Raw genomic sequence first — 18,467 nt, 5'->3', positions numbered from 1 at the left:
TATATAATGTATATCTATCCGCAGAAGTCCCAATAGTCATTAAAGCAAACATGAGAAGTGTTCTTGAAACGAATTATGGGTTTAATGCGATGTGGCATATACCCATAAGAAATACACTACAGACTAGAGTCACAAAATTGTTGTTGACGTGGTGATGCAGAGTAAAGAATACTGTATCATATTTTAGATTTGCTCCAGTTACGCCAGGCTATGGTGCGAATCGGAGTCACATGGTTATCATGGTCTAGTCATGGCCATCGTGACAATTGCCTACTATTAATACATGTTCAAAGTTCTTAAAAACAAAAGAATAATGCTGTATTAAATTAATGTTAAATGTGCATTTATTTCTTCAATGTTGGCCATGTTATGACTGAATGTGACGTCGCGCCGTAGCGAGTTAGGACTTGTGACGTAGAGTGAACATTTTCAGGGTACAAATATTTTTCTAACCATAAAATAGTATACATTATTATTAATTGTAACAATGCTAGATACATATTACGCATTTTGTTTGTTATTCTTATATGTATGGATGGATAAATTAATTTATATCGAAAATGACTGAGAATGTAATTGTCAATTATTGTTTTTTTTATACAGTCTTAGGTTCTAAAGGTAGGCGGTCACTTACCTGAAAAAATTAGTTCGTTGCGTTCGAATTTTTATTATAGTATCGCCACAGTATCGCTCACTTGTACGCATTTTCGAATGAATAATCAAATAGTGTTGTAATTTACCGCTAGAGCGCATTATTTCATTGTAGTGTTCTTAACTGACCAGGAAATAAAATGAATAGCTCTGTAACTTAAACTGTGAAGGACATACCTGGTTAATTTAGTATTTTCCCAATCTCGTCCTATATGAAGGGTACACGGGAAAAACGATCAAGGTCCATCAAAAATCGAAATTGAGTTAATAATGCTATCTTATAGTGGAAAGGAAGTACTATCATGTGGTTTAGCTAGTAATAAGAAATCATCGTTCTTGACATTCCACTAAGTCAATTTCTATTAAATAGACACATAACAAAGTATTAAGTGCTTAAACTTTAAAATTCGTTTTTCTCAAAACTTTCTAAAATGGACCTTGATCGTTATTCCCGTGTACCTTCATATGTTCTTTCTCTATATTACATTGCTATAATTCTAATTTCATAAATTACAAAGCTCTTCATACTGTTGGACTTAATGAAATAAGCTTTGCGTCATCCTTATACCTTCAATATTACCGGGATTGGAGGCCTTGCAATCGATATATTTGCCATGACATTCTCTATGTCGATCTTGGATCGTACGAAAATCCGTTTAGATAGAATTTTCTGGCAAGAATTCTGATCGGAATCCGGTCATGCGAACAGAGATGCTCCTTTTCTTAAAAAAAAAAAAAAAAAAAAAAAAAAAAAACGAACGCGCCGTACGGATCCGTTCCGGTAAGTGGGCGCCTACCTTTATACTACCACAGTTGCGCCTTTTTTTATTTCTTCACCACTTGCGCTAGGCACGCACTTACCGGAAAAAATTCTGGCCGTATTGCCTCTGTCCGCATGGCCGGATTCCCTTCAGAATTCTGGCCAGAGAATTCTAAAGGGATTTCCGTATTGTCCAAGATCGAAATAAAGAATGTCATGGCAAATATATCGATTGCAAGGCCTCCAATCGCTGTAATATCACAGTCTAGTATATACACTCACGAAGCTTGAGTTGTTGAGAGTACTAGGAACAATAGACTGTGCCGGTACTATTTCGCATTGTCTGTGATGAGGCGATAGTAGCGATCCTAGTGGTTAGCAACTATCTATGGATGCATATTCCCTACGTATTGAGCTCCGTGACTGTACAGTATATACTAGACTGTGGTAATATTGAAGATGTAATGAAATGTATGATTAAAAGCTTATTTTATGCTCGACCATGCCGAAATGTAGTAATTATACACCTGGTAGCAGTCCTTTAATGCATGTCATTAAAGTACACCTATTCATTAAAGTTCAGGTTTTCGATTATTCTCGGATATGCAATCGAAAGACAACTAGGGAAACGTCACGGAGGCTGGAAATCCAATATTGTCGCAGAAGCTTATGTTCTGTTACTATAATAATTAGCGTTAATTGTAAATAATATTCAAATAAATTCAATTTGTCATCTCGTTTTTCAATGTCGAATTCAATTTCAAGGTTATATCAAGATTAATGTTTATCTTACTCTCTAGATTATATCAAGGTCGTCGACATTCGTTTCCCGGAAAAAATCAATACTTTCGCGTCTGCGCACATCTCACAATTTATGAGGTAGGCTATTGCACTCACTCACATAACAATAATATGAATACTTATGAATAATTTCAACTTAGAAATATGGTCGAGCATAAAAAGGCACATGAAACTTGCCTATAATGGTAATTAAGACGCTCGTATGAAAATTATGAAACTCGCTTGCGCTCGTTTCATAAACATCCTCGCGTCTTAATTACTAATCATAGGCTCATTGCATAATGTACTATTATTAAGTCCAACAGTATGAAGAGCTTTATAATTTACGAAATTAGAAATATACCAATGTAATATGGAGGAAGACTGTATGGGATGAGCTTGGGAAAATGCTAAATTAACCAGGTATGTCCGTCATAATCTATTTAAGACAGAGCTATTCATTTTATTTCCAGATTCAGCTCAGAACAGTACAATGAAATAATACGCTCTAGCGGTAAATTAAAACACTATTTGATTATTAATTCGGAAATGCGGATAAGTGAGCGATACTATAATAAAAATCCGAACGCGGCGAACGAATTTTTTTCCGGTAAGTGCCCAGCTAGCTTAAATATGACTCCGTCATCATTATGATTCGAATCCGGTTCCGCAGTCATCATAAGCCAATTGAGCTTCAAATATGGCGTTTCAATTAACTTACAATTAATATTTATTTAATTTTTCTAGCATCTGAATATATTTTAGTGGCTATTACATTAATGTTTTTTTTACAGTGTTTCTTTTTTCTTCTCTCTAGTGAAGTCATCTACACAGACGCCAATACTGAGATATGTTAAAGGGAAATTCAATTCTGGACGTCTCACTGCCATCCTTGGACCATCAGGGGCTGGAAAGACTTCTTTACTGAATGTCTTGACGGGATTTAAGTAAATTAATAAGTTACATATATCTTTTGTGTCTATTTATTTTTCCTTCTTGTTCGTCTTCTTCATACATTAGAGGCCACTAATATATACACCGTGTCCCGCTTAGAGGGATCGAGAAATAAATGCTCACCACTTAAACCAGATAAAGATATCGTTGAGATTTACATCTGACAAGATAGAGAAACTGTCCAAGTTTACGAAACAAAGTCTGAAAACAGCTGCATGCGTAACTTTCGTTTGTTTGTTGCTAAAACAAGCCTGGCGCCATTTTGTAGGAGAACACGCCATGGTCAACATGTGAACACCACAACAGAAAGTTCAATGTTTGCTATGGCTAGCAGAAGAAAAATCTGTTACGTCGTGTTCGTCGTACATGGATAAGTGGAACGGAAGACGAGGACCCATTGCCTGGCCAATCAGGTCACCCGATCTGAACCCCTTGGACTTTTTTTTCTGAGGCTTTGTGAAGGATGCTGTGCACCAAAGAGGCGGAGCTAACACTTTGGAGGAACTGAGACAACGCATCACAAAATGCAGCTGCGCTAGTGACTCTACAAATGCTACAAAACACTTGGCGGGAGGTTGAATACCGTCGTTTAGGTGTCTGCAGGGCAACTCAAGGTTCACACATCGAGTTGCATTCAGCATTCTCCGAAACTCGGAGAGTTGTTACATCAAGTTACGTAAAAAGCTATGTTAATAAACCATTATTTACACTTGAAATTATCACTTATTTCTCGATCCCTCTAAGCGGGACACGGTGTATTTTCTGAATTTTTTTTAGATAAGTTAAATATATTTTATAGGATGCTTAATAATTTTAAACTTATTAACCTGCGTTTTAAGCTCAAAAGGAATAACTATTGAAACAGTAAATCTCTTCATTTAGTTTTCACATTAATAGATTTAGAGATTGTAGTTTAATTGAGGGCGCTAGAAAATGTATGCCTTGAAGTAAGTATGACTCTTAAAATGTATTTATTATTATTTATATTTCTGTATAAATTAATAAATATTGCGTGTACGATATTTGTGATACTAATATATTCATCTCATCCTTACTGTTATGAATCGTTCAGAAAAAAGCAGAAACATATTCAGCAAATATTAAAAGTGAATTTGGTTCATATCTCTAAACCTTAGATCCATTTTTCTCTAGTTGTAGTACTTTCTACAATGATCAGGGACGCAGAATCTCTTAATTTTATCAATTAATGGTTATGCGTAATTCATTTTGTTTTATTTGCGCTATTCCGAGCTAAAGATCTCTGAAGTAATTATTATCATCTGTTTCAGAATAAATGGTGTATCTGGATCTGTTAAAGTAAATGGAAAGGAGCGTAATGTTTCGAAATTCAGGAAGCTTTCATGTTACATAAAGCAGGATTTTGCGATGTTGGCTTTATTAACCACAAAGGAGACCATGATGTTTGCAGCGGATTTGAAGTTGGATTCTAGTATATCAAAGGAACAAAAGAAAATAATTGTAAGTTGAAACTATTAAATATTATTATGACAGGATTCTCTTGTTGGTTACTACATTGCTTCCATTGATCATCTCTTCAAGTAGTTTGGCTATTTAAACAAACATCGCAATGGTTTGATCATTCCTTCTGCTAAATGAAGTAAATTACTACAGTAATACGTAATATTAGTCTCTATTCAAGCTTCATTATTTTATTTTTAATAAAGACAGTCTATTTGTAATAGACACAATCTTACAATTTGAAATTTCATTTATTCTTGTTGCTATATTAATAACAAACAATGTAAATGGAGCTGATTAGCTAATCAGAGTGAATGTTTAATAATGAAACGCGCCCTGCAAATTCATTGCAGTTAATTTCGCGCTCTCCTCATCATACTCACCTATGAAGGTACTACTGTACATCCAAGGACAACACCTTGGCTGGAACTGTTATGGTTGGTGGGTGAAAAGCGGATCCAAAAATCCCGAAAAATCGCTGCCATTGTTCAGTGAACTTTTATTCGTGTTTCACAAAGTAGCAATATTTATTTTCACTATGTTTCTTTCATATAAACAATTATTTGTAGGCCTAGTTTCTCGTTTCAATTATTTATTTCCTTTCAAAACTAAAATAGTCCCTTTTATTATGTTCATGGTTTAGATAATGCATATTTATTTATGTAGTGGCAATCAGTGTTTAATTTAGAAATACATACAAGTTTTTATTAATTTGAATATTAAGTATTTAATTGAAGGGTTCAGAGCTATAGTGGGCCAACCGTCATTTATTAAAAACGGAGAAAGCAATTGTTAAAATTAAGTGAATACCATAGTTTAATAAGAATTGACATATCATTTAATGTTTTAATGCGTATACTTTATTGTATTTGCTACATGTTTCCATTTAATTATAGTAGTAACTTCATTTTAACCCTTGTTTTCTACGGTTTTAGTAAATGGCAATATTATGGATTTATTAATTTGTCCTACAGAATAATCTCTGTAATGTTGACAATTAATATTTGAGGAGAAAAATTCGCTCCGGCGCCGGGGATCGTACCCGGGTCCTTGGTTCTACGTACCAAGCGCTCTGACCACTGAGCTACGCCGAATTCAATCCACAGCACCGGACCGAATCTTCCTCCTTCAGTGTTTCCCTTTGTGGCCTGACTCTAAGTTAGGCATATATAATATAATGGCAGTTGACACTAGACATACACGTCAACATATATGTCTAACTTGGATCAGGCCACAAAGGGAAACGCTGAAGGAGGAAGATTCGATCCGGTGCTGTGGATTGAATTCGGCGTAGCTCAGTGGTCAGAGCGCTTGGTACGTAGAACCAAGGACCCGTGTTCGATCCCTGGCGCCGGAGCGAATTTTTCTCCTCAAATATTAATTTAGTAAATGGCGCTTGGCCCACTGTGGTTCTGAACCCTTCAATTGCGCCAGTAATAGGCCTATGTAACAATTGTGCTGCCGCTATTTAATGTCTTATTCTGTTTGTATGTGTAATATCGCTGGCTAAATGTTACAAGGGTGTATGTAGTAATATTTCTGACATAGACATAGAACCTTGTAATATTGAGCCAGCGATATATAAATATTCTAATGCAATAATAAAGTTAATGTTCATTTATTCGAATCATGTCCAATGTGTTGTTCATTAAAAACAGATAGGCCTACAGCAGTGGCGTGCGCAACCTATTGCATTAGGGTAGGCTCTTCATGTTTGCATGCTACATAGGTATACAACTTACAATATCTCGAACATATTGATAATTTGATATAATTTTAGTGAGTTCTGACATCAAACCAGAGCAGCAGCCAGAAGGAGGGTAAGAAAACAGAAACTTCCGGAAACTAATGATAAAATAAATTGGTATTAAATAAATCATACCTTATTTACTTAAAGGTGAACTCCATTCTGCGTTCCTTTTTAGAAAACTCCTCAATGACATCGCTGTGGAATGTAGGGGATTTTCAGATTTCTTTCAGCTTTTTCTTCTCAATGGACATCAAGGCTAAACTGCTTAATCTTTCTTGCCCTTGAGTTGATCTTTGAAGTGATTTAATCCGCTTAAGGGCAGAAAATGACCTCTCAGCAGATGCAGATGTGCTTGGTATGGTCAAAACCAGTAGGGTCAATTTGTACAATTCGACAAATTCTGTGTGGAGTTGTTTTGATTTTAAATGTGTCACCAGTTCATGAGGGTATTTTCCACGAAACTCTTCCATTGAATATAGGACTGTCAATTCATTTTTTAGACGAACTATATCAAACACTGCACTGTGCTTTACATTCAGCGCATCCAGGGCGGAATTAGGAAAATTTAATTTATAAGACTGAAATTTGTTTGGATCAAGCAATGAAATAAATTCCAACTGAGGGAGATTTCCAAACCTATCTGTAATATGGTTTGTCACATTGTCTATTTTTTTCAAAAAATATTCTCCTGTATTTTATGACATCATTTTCCAGGCATTTTCTTTTTCGCGGCACTTCTTCACATTCGACTTAATTACAAACATCACTCCATAATGCATCAAATCTGTATCTCTCATGTAGAACAATACGTTTTGTTTCATTAACCTTTTCTACACAATACAGAATATCCAAATGCTTCGTTTGAAGAATGTTGTACAGAATGTCAATGTATGCATAGATCTTTGATAACACGTTTAGAAGAAATTTGGTCTCAAACTCTGAAAGGAAAGACAAATATCCACGCGCAAGAGCAACAGTTTCACTTTCCCAGTCTGATGAGTTGTTGAGTATATTTTTAAAAAAGTCCACCAGCAATTTACGGTTCTCCTTTACAATATTGACTATTCTGGAAGAGAAATTTAATCTTGTGGGTGCATTTCTTGGAATTATTCTGTTGGAATATTCAGTAAGAGCATGCGCGCGTTTTGTAGACTTGGAGAAGAAGCTACTTAGTCCATTCAATGTCTGAAAAAAAGATCCGGCACTCCTTAATACTCATAGCTGACTGAGATAAGACTATATTTAGGACATGACTGAAACAATGAACAAATAGAGCTCTAGGATAAATGTCTTGAACTGTGGTTTTAAGTCCATTTATTTCTCCAGCCATCTCTGCCGCACCGTCATATGTTTGACCAACTAATTTGTCTCTAATATCATAAGATCCTACTATGTCCATTACATGATTAAATAAACCGTTACAGGATCTATCTGCACTCACATCAACGAAGGAAATAAACGTTTTTTGAACCTGTGCTGTCTGGTCATGGACATACTGAGAGTGGTGGATACTTGTGATTTGTTGCTTACATCGGATGTTTAATCTAAAATAACTGCAACATGCTGGGCCATGGAAATGTCATTCTTAATAGATTCCATCAACACGCCACTGATAGCAGCTATCAGGTCATTTTGAATTCTGTTGATGTGCCCTTAAATGTTGTAGACGACTCTACATGTTCTCGAAGAGTAGTGTCGTAGCTGCTCAACAAATGTAAACATTCTATATAGTTGCCTTTGTTAAGTGAATCTTCACTTTCGCCATGCCCTCTGAACGGCAGTACTTGCATGGCTAAGAAGCACGTTGTGTCGATTAGGTTTTTCATTATTTCTCTGTTCTTCTTCTTCACCATTTCATTGTGACGCGCCACATCCGATTTCAATTGTTGATCAAGTTGGGTGTCAATACGAACACTTCCAAAACAAGAAAGCTGAACAACCGAACGCAAATGACATTGAGATCGTTCGTGTTTGACAATGGCATTGCTGAGATTATTTAAATTATTATAACCCTCTTTGTTCCACACACTTTGTTCGTTACAAATTAACGGTTAGCACGTCTAGCCGCGAAACCAGGTGGCCCGGGTTCGATTCCCGGTCGGGGCAAGTTACCTGGTTGAGGTTTTTTCCGGGGTTTTCCCTCAACCCAATATGAGCAAATGCTGGGTAACTTTCGGTGTTGGACCCCGGACTCATTTCACCGGCATTATCACCTTCATCTCATTCAGACGCTAAATAACCTAAGCTGTTGATAAAGCGTCGTAAAATAACCTACTAAAAAAATCGTTACAAATTAATAAGCATGGCCAGCAAAATAATGACTGCATCCTGTTAGCTAATTAGTTTTCACATATTGGTTCACATTGAAATAACGTAAATATTCTCTACTCTTTTCTTTATGTAAAAACTTAAAGTTCGGAAGCGCCGGCACTGGTCTTCCCCCCACAGTTACAATTTCAACTTTTTCGTTCAATGATCTACAACCGAAAGTCCTTTTAAAAATCTGTTCAATTATACAGTGATCTTCTGCCATATTACAACAATATCGCACTAGTTTTACCTCACTTTGTTTAAATAAACTCTATAACACACTCACTTTACCAATAGAAGTTCAAATAAACACTATAATACAGTAATTTCATCACCAAAAGCGCTTTCATTAGCGCCTACCAGCCTAACGTACTACGGCAATGGGCAAGACACGTAAATCAGGGCGCATGCGCCAGCTGTTCTAATGTACTGATTATGAAGGGAAACACTATGCTCACTGCAGGGCCAGGGAGGCTCAGCAAGCCGAGCTGCCCAACTCTCCAGTGACGAAAGATGACGCGAGAGCGAGCACACAGCGGACAATAATTGAAATGCGACGTACAGTACCAACCAAAAGGAAATGAAAATAGGATGCCAAGCCAAAATTTGCTGAAATTAGTTAAGGACTCTGCAGACTTTCTTAAATTAACAGTATTACTTTTAAATACAAATTTAATAAATTTCTTCCTGTCTGTCTGGGTAGGCGCAGCAGACCTAGCCTACCCAGAATGCACGCCACTGGCCTACAGCTACTGCACGGAACCTTTGCTCCGTTATCACACACTCTGTTGTTCGGGGCAAGCTAGCGAGCTAGGGAGATGCACTGCGCATATCAGTTGATGACCACTGGCCTATATAAACGCAAACTGCATAAATTATCAGTGAGGTCAGATATGTTTTCTTTTTGAGATTTTGAAGGATGTCTTCTATTGTACATATATGGAATTAAAAACATAAAGGTTTATTTTTTTTTTGTGTGCGCAGGATATTACTTCATTTCTCTGTATTTTGAATGATATTTAAGAAAACAAATTTAAACGAGGCAACATGATGAAATGAAGTAAGCGAATTGCTGTGAAATCCGTAAAACATACAAAGAGAATGTTGTATTTATTTTATTTCATTAGCAACGGAAAAATACAAGATGCACTTAACAAAATCTCAATAAAATTTAATGTGAAAATTAATAGGTCGATTAAATTTATCCTTACAGCTTATTAAAGGCTATATTAGAGTAAGAATATGAATAGGAAAAATTCATTATGTAAGCAATAATACTGCTCAGCACTTAAAAAGAGTCCCTTCAGACGAAACCACTTTCAGAAGCGCTGCTAACGCACTGCCGCTTGTGAATAATGTATTAAATGGAGGCCTTCAGACACAGCCACAGCCACAGAATCAGTCGCGCTGCAGACGCTCTGAATGGTTGGCTTCGCCGCTGGTGTCGGCCACTATAAGTGGCGCTTCTCGTCGCGATACGTACATGCTAGTAGAATGTAGAATGAAATGCTAGGTTTCAGACGTGGCCACAGCCAGGCCACTATTTTAGTGGCACGTGAATAGCGCGTACGTGGCGCTGCTAACGGACGACTGCTGGGCCACCAATTCTCTATTATACCTACACCGTCACGACAATATACAGACTATGTTACGACAGAATAATATAGAATGACGATAATAATAATAATAATAATAATAATAATAATAGTCAACAGAATTTTTGTGCCGACAAACAGAATGCTGATTATTACCAAGTCTGATGCGCTGATTATGAATATGTAATCAGATTTTTTCCATCACGTCAGGTTTCCGAGCACTGCAACAATGTTGTACTTTATGAATAGCCATAAATACAATGCTGGCGGGAAGTAACTAGGCATTATTAATTGTCTGTGGAGTTTTTAATATTGATGCAACCATAATGAAAATTGTGTGTACGTGTAAATCATTAAATAGAGTTTGAACTTATGCGCGTCCGTAGTATAGATGGTGACCGTGAGGGGCGATTCGCGCAACAATAGCAAACATAGTCGATCACCTGTTTGTTCGCGAACGAACTGCACGCTATGAAGTGTGGAATTCCGTTGTTTTCGTTCATATGGAGAAAGGAAGGAATGGCACAATCCGTCCAGAGACAATAAAGAATTGGAAGCACGGATTCGGGGCATTATCACCAATGCCCCACGCAACTTCCTCCAAGAAGACTGTGGATTCCATTACCGGACGCTTGAGGAAACTGGTGGAAGCCACAGGAGCCCACGTTTAATTTCGATGTATGCATACGTATTCCCATTTAACAAGGTACACAAGAAATAAATTTCAATAATTTATCTTTATAAATATAGAATTTATACATATTTTTCAATACCTAGTATACATATACCAAGTCCCTCTTCACTTGACACATCTGAATCATAGTTTGTTGATACTTGAAAGAAAACATAGACTTACAAGTTACAGGGTGCCTGATAATGAAAACAGAGACAGTCAGTGTGTATTTTGTTTAGTTTGGGTGTAGAGGTTTTGTTAGTAGTGTGAGCTGTTCTGTGTGAAATGAAATGAAGTAAAAGCCTAGTTGTAAAAACTTTCCAAACCAATGGTATAGTGTGAACAAAAGAACCACGAAGATGACTGTTATTTCTGCTTAACCAATGTTATTGGATTTTCTTAAAAAATTAAGAGACTCGTTCAGTTTCCTAATCTCCCGTCAGCTATAAGACCAATACCTCATGGAGAAAATTTACCTGTTCCCATTCCACCTTCTACATGGCAAGAAGAATCGGAATCTGACATAACATCTTCTACATCAAGGCCTCTACATCAAGGGATGACGTCTACATTCCAGATGAAGAGAGAGAAGAAAAGCCACATTTTTTAATAACATATGTGGAACTCAACGATCTGGTAGGCCTACGTGATTTTTACTTAACTAAACAGCTGACTGAGCTTCTAGAATCTCGTCTTCAGGTATGGAAGGTGCTGGATAAAGATACTAATGTTTCAGTATTTAGAAACATAAATAAGGATCTATTACCATTTTTCATAGTTACAGATTCTGGAGTTTGTACATGCAACGATGTAGGTATTACACATAATGCTGAAGAGTGGCGCTTATTTATAGATGCTTCTAAAATAAAATTAGTCTGAAAGCCGTTTTGTTACACAATCGTAATAAACTTTCCTATATATCTGTAGCATACAGTGCAGCAATGAAAGAAACATACGAAAACATGCGTCGTATCTTGAAATCATTAAAATATGAAAACAATTGTTGGAATATTTGCGGGATCTTAAAGTCTTCTACATGGAATGCAGAGTGGATTCACTAAATATGCTTTTTTTCTGTGCCTTTGGGACAGCGGAGATACTCAACATCACTATATAAACAAGGAATGGCCAAGAAGAGAAGATTTCACTCCTGGGAAACATATTGTAAAATTTAAACCTTTAGTTGACCCACAAAAAATATATCTCCATCCTTTACACATTAAATTAGGGCTCATGAAGAACTTTATGAAAGGTATGGACACAACAGGCGAAGGTTTCAAATATCTACGAAGAATATTCCCTGGCTTGAGTGCTGCAAAATTAAAAGAAGGAATATTCATTGGAACTGAGGTTAAAAAAATGATGCGTGATCGATTTTTTTTTTAGAAAAAATGAACTCCAAACGAACTTGCAGCATGGGAGTAACTTAAAATTGTTGTGAATGGGTTCCTCGGCAACAAGAACAAGAAAATAATGACGACTAGTTCAGAGTCTCTTTCAGAATTATAAGAATTTTGGATACAGGATGTCTGTCAAAATTCACTTCCTGCATTCTCATTTAGATTTTTTCCTAAAAACTTGGGTGCAGTGAGTGACGAACAAGGGGAACGCTTTCACAGAGACAGTTTACAGATGGAACAGTGTTATAAAGGGAGATGGGATCCATCTATGATGAGTGATTACTGCTGGTTCATACAAAGAGAGAATACTAAAACACACACAAAAAGGTGTTTTAAAGCGACGCCTTCTTTCACTACGTAAATGTAAATAGCCATTTACATCATCATAACATGAAGGATACTTTATTTTTAATACTAACACCACTATAATAGTGAAAGACTATGTTTATGCATTAGATATTAAAAATGTTAGTATCGAACTTTACAGAAGTGTAATAAGGGTAATAACTGAAAATCTGAGGGTGCAGCTGAAAAATGGGTTCCATTTTTGGATTCAGCATGGCAAATATGTCGATAGTAACAATGTTTCATTTCGGCACAATTTTCAAAGTTAAAATTTGTTGACTAGTGTAATAATAATAATAATAATAATAATAATAATAATAGTAATAATAATAGTGATAATATAACCAGAGACTAGACAATTAAATAGCTGGACAAGTGCGAATTACGGATATATTATTTATGTAGTAAAATCTCCTTTATTTCATGTTAAAATAAAATAACGCATCTAAGATAATGTAAATAAATTAACAAAGAGATAAAAAATTAGTTTATTTCAGGTTCGAACTTGGTTCAATTATACCACGGCCTTTGACTTTACCATTACACTACAAACACTATTGTAGTATAGCCTATTGGTTGAATTACGCGCTGTGAATGGTTTCATGTTTGCTACCTATTATATTTAATTTTGAACTCTTAAATATTGAACAAAATATGTTTTATGCCATATTGTCTCTCATTTGCGTAATTTTAAATTAATATTTTTATCGTCCCGTTGTAAATCATCAAACATGGTATGGAAGTTCTCGATTCAATTTTTCTAAAACTAATGTATGAACCTAGCCTCTTCTTCTGTTTTTACGTCCATTCTTTCTCCGTGTGAGCAAAGTTGCAAAAGTATATCTCCTTTTACGTCCATGCTTACTGGAAGACTGAAAAATTCTCTTCAAAAATTTAGTGTATTAAGCAGCACCACTAACGCGCGTTCGAAGCGCCACTAACGCTCCACTAAAATGGCCTCCAGTATTGCCAACACATAAATTGTATCCCCGTCAGTCTAAAACCTGGAAATCCGCCAGAATCCGTCAAAATTAAAAAAAAAAGTAAATAAGACTCACTGAATATGTCTATATATAAATAAAAAGCAAATTTTAACACAACTTGATTACCAATCTTGATTAAAATAATAATTCGTCAACGCTTGACTAGATTACGAGGAAATCTGAAACAGGAGATTCCTTAACATGGTACAGTACGGACAGGGCTGTTAAAAAAAAAAGGTAGATTCTCCCAAAAATTAAACAATTAAAAACGACAGCAGCTAAAAAAGTTAAAAGGCTGTTTAAATCGCAATTTCCGCCGGAAAATCCGTCACCCGTCAAAGCCATTCTTTTCCCGTCCACTACGTTGAAATTCCGTCAGTTTAACTGACGGAATTTCCGTCAAGTTGGCAACACTGATGGCCTCGTCTGAAGGGACCCTTACTTCCATTGCTGGGGAATGTTCAAGAGGAGTACTCCTCTTGGGAATGTTTAATATGAGGTCAGCAGTCTGCTGGTTGGCCTTGGCCCTTCATGAACAGTTTCGTCGCAGATTGTTATCGGATGTCTTTCTCTAATTTTTTTTCTTTAATATGCAATTGTGCAAGACAAATTTCTTTTTATAGCTTAAGACAGTCATTCTCAAACTGGGGGCCGCGGCCCTCTGGAAATTAATCCAGAGAACAGTTAATGGGGGATCGCGAAGAAAATATAATAGGCTAATGATGATGATGATGATGATGATGATGATGATAATCAAGGGACCGATTTTTTTCCGAATTGCGTAAGTTTACGCATTATAGAAAACTACTCAATTCTTAAGGTGAAAATAACGAGAAAAACAAAAAATGGAAATTTTGTTTTTAAGTCTAAAAAATAAAATAATGTTTCAGTTTTCTAAATCTGTGGGTTATTTTGGCCCTATGACAATTCAGAACCCTTCAGGAGTCCAGAGCGTGCGTGGCCTGCAGCCCTTTAAATCGACACTCATTTGTCATTCTGACAGGCTTTGTTCTTCATTCTAACTAATTTTACTGCTCAGTCAGTTCATATATTGCGCTGTTATGTAGGAGAAGACTTTATGTGGTAGACCTGCATAGGAAAGAAGGATATCGATAGTGTCATATAGATGTACTTTGACACTCGTTTTCTCGATTTTTCAATTTTAAACATTTTGTATTATCAAAATGCTCTAATGAATGCAAATTTTTCTCCAATCTCAGAGAAATTTTGCACAGAAGTCCACAAAAGCATGTGAAGTAAAGTGGCATTATGTGTTTTCTTCTGCTATTCAAAGTATTGAAATCACCATGCTTTGAGGATGTGATAAGTTTAAAAAAAATTGAAAAATTAACAACTAAAAGAGTAAATTTTTTTCTCAAAAAGTAATTGAAGAAATATGAAACGCATATGTCATATTTTACATAGGTACATCTGTCAGGAATAAATTAAATATGAATTTAAAAAAATTATGTAAACTTTGAAAATTGGGAAAATTATAATTCAGTATTACCTAGTGGCCTAGCGGAGTGATACAGGGCTAGCCTTGCATTCGGGAGATCTTGGGTTCGATCCCAGGGGCCGACAATCCTGAGGTTTATCATTCTTTCCTCAGTTATTTCCAGGCAAATGCCGGGATCGTACCTCATGAAAGTCTGGCCGTGGACGGCGATCCTTCCCTTAATCCTTTCATATGTGTGAGTAAATGATGTGTAGGCCTAATGTCTTAAATGAAGGGTTCAGAACCATAGTGGGCCAAGCGTCATTCGAAAAACCGTAGAAAACAAGGGTAAAAATGAAGTTATTACCATAATTCAATGGAAGCATATAGCAAGTAAAATAAAGTATGCACATTAAAATTAAATGACATGTCAATCTTCACTTAACTATGGTATTCACTTAACTTTAACCCTCGCTTTCTCCGTTTTTAAGAACTGGCACTTGGCCCACTATGGCTCTGAACCCTCCAAATGTTTGTGTTGTATCGGAGGTGGCTCTGGAATTGAGTTGATCCCTCATCCAGGGAGGCCTTCCATGTCCTTGTGTGGTCAAAAAACTATGTATGTGATCCAATAGACAAATTCCTCTCGCGACAGGTCGTATAAATTAACCTAAAAGGGAGAGGTTAAACTAAGGTATAGAAAGAAAGAAATAATTCAGTATTGAAAAAAATACAAAAATTAATTATAAGTAAACTAACTAAAATTAAAAAAAAAATGAAAATTTGTGTATTGCACATCTTCATTTGTGGTAAAAGTTTCAGATTAATTGGTGTAAAATGTACAAGTTAGAAATTTCTCTGCTCCGTAGCCTGTACGTTACATTAGGAGCCTCTATAATAAAATTATCACTATTATATACCTTTTTGAGTGAGCCTCGACGACGACGCTGGCTGACGTAGGTTATGCACTTTTGTTATTACTACATCATAGTTTTATTACTATCTCGTTGATTTTTTTTCGTTACAGGTTATCTTCGCCTTCCTTTTCATTCGACCGTTTCCTTGCAGGCACTCGTTTATTATTAGTTTATCTTTTTGTTTAAGCGTGTCATAAATATGCGTTTTGTCACACTTGAACCGCGTTTTCATTTCCCCAACATTACAATAATACAATTCATAATAAACTATATATTTAGTTTTTCTTTTATTTTAGGTCAATCAGATACTTGAAATTCTTGGACTGGAGAAAACAGTGAATACTCTTGTTGGTAAATTATCTGGGGGAGAGAAGAAGAGACTGTCAATCGGTTTAGAGCTGCTTACAAACCCACCAGTTATGTTCTTTGATGAACCTACAAGGTAAGTTTTGTATGTCTAATCAGTAGTCCGAAGTCTGGTTGAAACTTCATAAGTGACCTCAATAAAGCATCACTCATGAGGCAACTAGTGACCAGTTCCTTTCCCCCTCCATTACATACATCACTAGTCTCTTCCTTAGTTCTTTCTCCAGAGGTTCGTAGAAGATGCTCCTTTTTCTGTTAAAAGCTTTCTTAGCCATTGCTATCCTCCTTTTGACTTCCTGGATGTTGTTCACTTGTTTTACTGTCTCATTTGGAATTCGCAAGTTTTCCTTCTTTATTTTTCTTGCGACAACCATAGTCTTCGTCTTATTTGCATTTATCTTCATCCCATACTACTTACAGCTGTCATTTAACTCCTGTAGCATATCCCTTAGTATCGTCCCCTCTTCTGATAACAACGCCATATCATCAGCAAATCTTATGCATTGTATTCTTCTTCCTCCTACGTCTACCCCTCCCATGTTCTGAAAACAGTTCTTCACCAAATCTTCCAAGTAGATGTTGAACAGTGTAGATGATAAAGGGCACCAATCTCAACGTTAAACCTCCAATGAGTAAGAGCATTTGTTGTTGGAATCAACAGTTTGATGAAATTGGCTCTCTGGCCGATTGCGTGTATCGGAGGAGAACGTGGGCCGAATTCGAGAGTTTTGAGCGTAGCCCAAAGTAGTCAATCCGTATAGCGAGCATATAACTGTCTGGCATGTGTTGAGGCGACGCGACGGTTACTCTGCAAACCATACCACCTTCAACTGTTACAGGCTCTTTGAGCAAACGATGAGGCAAAACATGTAGAATTTCATGACTGTATGCTCCAGAACATGGAAGATGACATTTTCTTTTGCCTCGTGTAATTTTTAGTAATGAAGCGACGTTTCACCTAAGTGGAAAAAACAACAGACACAATGTTCGCATGTTATGGTTGCTACAAAATCCCTATGCAACACTGGAACATGAGAGAGACTCCCTGAAAGTTAATGTGTTCTATGTCATATCGTTAACAAAGGTTTATGGACCTTACTCTTTTAATGGAAACTCTGTTACTGCGGTATCTTATCTCAGAATGCTGCAAAACTGGCTTTTTCCTCGAATGAAGAGTCAGAAGATTTCATTTTCCGACAGGACGGAGCTCCATCCCATTGGCACCGGGATGTTCGACGTTTCCTGAATGAACCTCTACCTCAACGATGGATAGATTGCATGGGGAATGAAGAGCTAACTCTTCAGTTCTGGCCACTGAGGTCTCCTGATGTCCACTTCGTGATTTTTTTCATGTGGGGCTTCTTGAAAGATGCAGTTTTTGTATTACAACTTCCTACAAATTTGAATGACCTAAGAAACCGTATCACAGCTGCGGTGAACTCAGTGACGCAAGACATTCTTCATTGAGTATGGGATGAATTCAGCTACCATCTAGGAAAGGGGTCGTCAGCACAGAGCACGCTGGGGCTAGCATCTCTTACCCGCTGAAAACGCAGCGCACATGCTCTCTATCTCTCCCTGCTGCACGACGGTGTACATGGGACGGCACCGCGTACCTGTTGCACATTTCAGGGAGTGCTGACGATCACTGGTCTAGGTCTAGATCAGGCTTGGAGAACTGGGCTACAATTGTGGCGTTGCCTCACTCATCCGATACGTCACTCACCCCTTCCTTCCATCCTCGCGTCATTGACTTGGTAGGGGAGGGAATTTGTATTCAGTGTCTATCTTAAGTGATTGCGTACGAGCCACAGATGCCGGTGGACTGTGGACGGGGAACCAACGTTTTTCCCAAGCTTTCCACCCCTCTCCCGCCAGTTGTGTATCCCGGGTCTAGATGCTATCCGTGCAGCCAGAGGAGGGCACATTGAACATCTATAAACTTGAATGTGTGTATAATTAAAAGTAATTTACATATTTCAAATACAACGTATAGTTCAGAAAATGTAGCCATATGAAATTGAGTCTATCTTTTAGAATCACGCTGTGCAGTATTTAAAATAGCA

The 18,467-nt window shown here is 36.9% G+C and overlaps 1 protein-coding gene across 4 annotated transcripts in view; it reads left to right on the top strand.

Annotated features, from left to right (window-relative positions):
- Positions 1-18,467, top strand: part of LOC138703130 (ATP-binding cassette sub-family G member 1-like) — a 75,528-nt gene that overhangs the window by 32,015 nt on the left and 25,046 nt on the right. For 2 of the 4 annotated variants that reach the window (XM_069830749.1, XM_069830748.1), the window contains exons 2-4: positions 3,009-3,138; positions 4,435-4,624; positions 16,332-16,477. In XM_069830749.1, the coding sequence (XP_069686850.1) occupies positions 3,009-3,138; positions 4,435-4,624; positions 16,332-16,477 (466 nt within the window). Of the gene's footprint in view, positions 1-2,985; positions 3,139-4,434; positions 4,625-16,331; positions 16,478-18,467 lie in introns of all 4 variants that reach the window. The other 2 variants (XM_069830750.1, XM_069830751.1) reach the window with 2 other exon arrangements.

Source organism: Periplaneta americana, chromosome 7 (genome assembly GCF_040183065.1).
Source record: "Periplaneta americana isolate PAMFEO1 chromosome 7, P.americana_PAMFEO1_priV1, whole genome shotgun sequence".
NCBI classification, from domain to species: Eukaryota; Metazoa; Arthropoda; class Insecta; order Blattodea; family Blattidae; genus Periplaneta; species Periplaneta americana.
This window is presented reverse-complemented; position numbering and strand designations above follow the sequence as displayed.